Here is a 2,750-nt window from a genome sequence, read left to right on the forward strand (position 1 = left end):
TTTGATTTAATTCCATTTTACAATTTTTTTGTAAAATTAATTGAATTCTAAAATGAATGTACTATTTGATATAACATAATTTAAAATATAAAATTTATTTAAATTACTTATAATTTATATTTGATATAATTATAAAATTCAAATTCATTTGCTCTCTCCTAAATTATCGTACAAATTAAAAAAATTATAATTTTGTACTCTATAAAAAATTCATGTACTTTTGTACTCTATCAAAAATTCATGTAGTCTATAAAAAAAATCTTATACCTAATTAAATTTATAACAATTAATAATATATTAATAAATATAACATAAATTCACATGTTTCATAATATAGGAACGCTTTTCACATTGTACATCTGAGATTTTTTTTTTTTTTTTACAAAATAGAAAATGAATATGTATAACAAAATTAATAAAAAGTTAAAATAAATATCCCTCTTTCTATTTTTTTTTAAATAATCAATGGTACTTGATAAGTTTTTTAATTAATAAAATAAGACAATGGATGATTTAGTGAAATTTTTTGAACATATTAATTCAAAAAATATTGTTATGTAAATTTTGTGAAATTCATTTTAAATTTCATCAAATTTAATAAAAATTGATTTTAGTTATAAATGAGTTCTTAGAATTAAATTCTAATTTTTATTTAAACCAAACACACAAAATATGAAAATTAGTTGAATTTCATAAAATTTTTTAAAGTGAAATTAGATGAAATTCAAGCTCTTATATATCATCACTAATAAGGATGGATGTAAATTTAAATTTATCTATAATGAATAATCATTTTAAATTAGAATCAAATTTAATTAAAAAAATGTAGAATAACCAATTATTCAGTAGAGCCAACATGTTTGATTTCAGTGATTTGTGAGTTGCGGATGCTTCGTTTGTCTTGCTGGTTTACGTTGTCTTGCTACCCAGGATTAGGTGATGATTTTTCTATGGTTTCTACAACTATAATTGTCTCAAAATTGACCCAAAAAGCTTGAAAATCTTATTCACCTACCAAGGAACCAATTAGGTCTTCCCGTAAAGAACCCATTTTCTAGATTTTTCAAAGATAATTTTGCACACTCTGTCAATCCACTGACATTTTTTTATCATCATTATTTTTTTGTTCTTGGGATTTTTTAGGGTCACCAAGAAAAAGCATGAAACTCCTTTTCTTTTCTTTTTATACTGTAATAGCAATTTGTTTCAATAATACACGCTACTTTAATACTTTAATATCGTCAGATTCTTCCATTTCTGTTGTTAGAATTACGCTTGCCATGAAATCATCAAGCAGGCCGCTGGCTTTCTTCCAACCATTTTTAGCTCATTATATACGTCACAGGCTCACAGCAACATTTCTCAACCAATAATAATAATAACAAATAAAATAAGACGCATTAATTCAAATAAAAATATTTACCTACAAGCTTTGAACAGTTGGGCTCTTCTCTCTGGTTCTGAGATTGTCAAATACAGGCTAATAATGGCAATTAATGCATAAATAATTAAGCTTTTTACAACCCCATCAAGCTAAAATTAACATTAACTATATAAATATTTGGATTATAATATTCACTTACTCTATGAGTTAATTAATTAAGCATCTTCATAATGTTGAACATTTTGATGTGGAGGCTCCTGCTGGTACTCTAAAGCCTTTCCCATAGGAAGGTAACTCCCACTGGACATTGCCACGGGGAATCCTATCCCAGCTGACGATGATCTATTAGCTTGAGCCCTCTCCAGGGACTGCACTTGGGTCTTCAAGAATTTCACGTAGTGAATTGCCTCATCTAACATGGAAGCTGTGTCCATTTTGGTACCTCCAGGGACTAGTCTTTGAAGTATCCTTATTCTCTCGCTTATCCTTTCCCTTCTATGGCGTGCAGCCACACTTTGAGGATCTTTTGAAATCTTCACGTTTCTACGCTTTGGTGGCTTCACTGATTCCGGGTCTATGTGGATTGGTTGCATGGCTGCGATTCGAAATATCATCTCCCTCATTGCTGCCATTGAATTCTTCTTCTGTGATGGTGTAGAATAAGCATTTGGACCAGGGAATTCTCCAACACTTCTCCATCTTGCCGTGGGTGGATTTGATAGGAAAGCAGGTGGGGGAGAATCCTCTTGAATTGGGGTATTATTACTAGTGAATGGTAAATTAGATTGTGAAGCCATAAAAGGAGGCGAGCTTCCAATATGTGGGTTATCGATAAAATTCAGGATAGCATTAGAGCCGGCACTGTTAGTGTTAGTAGTTGCACCAGGAAACTCAGGTGGCGGGGCTAAATCAGCAACATCATTATAGGCACCATAGAACTCGGGAAGCTTGTCCATCATCATCATCATCATCTCCATCTGATCTTCTGTTCCAGACTTTAACTGGTCAGTATCCATTCCCTATTCACTCCTTTCCTTTAACACACACACACACACACAGAGAGAAAGAGAGAGGAAATTGTTTGAGGAAAGCAAGAGGGAAGAAGTATTTAAAGAATAAGAGAGAGCATGAAAAAACTGGAAGACAGACGGATGGGGAAGATAAAGGAGAAGATAGAGTAAACTAGGAGTTTTATCAGAATTTTTCAGTGAAAGGTAAGGGTATGGAGAGTGGAGAGAAGAAGTACCAGTGGAAGGGAAATTAAGAAGAAATAATAAAAATAAAGAAAGTGATATTGGGAACAGACTATACATCGAAGCAGGAAGTGTGAACGAGAGTGTATATATATATATATATAGAAAAAGTT

At 31.4% G+C, this 2,750-nt stretch overlaps 1 protein-coding gene across 1 annotated transcript; it reads right to left on the reverse strand.

The window, feature by feature from the left end:
• Nucleotides 1-1,370: 1,370 nt before the first annotated feature.
• LOC110670979 (transcription factor HEC1-like) lies at nt 1,371-2,436 on the reverse strand. Its single transcript, XM_021833316.2, has one exon. The coding sequence runs from the start codon at nt 2,398-2,400 to the stop codon at nt 1,600-1,602; it is 801 nt and encodes a 266-aa protein (XP_021689008.1). The 5' UTR covers nt 2,401-2,436; the 3' UTR covers nt 1,371-1,599.
• Between the last annotated feature and the right edge of the window lie 314 nt (nt 2,437-2,750).

This window comes from Hevea brasiliensis, chromosome 2 (genome assembly GCF_030052815.1).
Source record: "Hevea brasiliensis isolate MT/VB/25A 57/8 chromosome 2, ASM3005281v1, whole genome shotgun sequence".
NCBI lineage: Eukaryota > Viridiplantae > Streptophyta > Magnoliopsida > Malpighiales > Euphorbiaceae > Hevea > Hevea brasiliensis.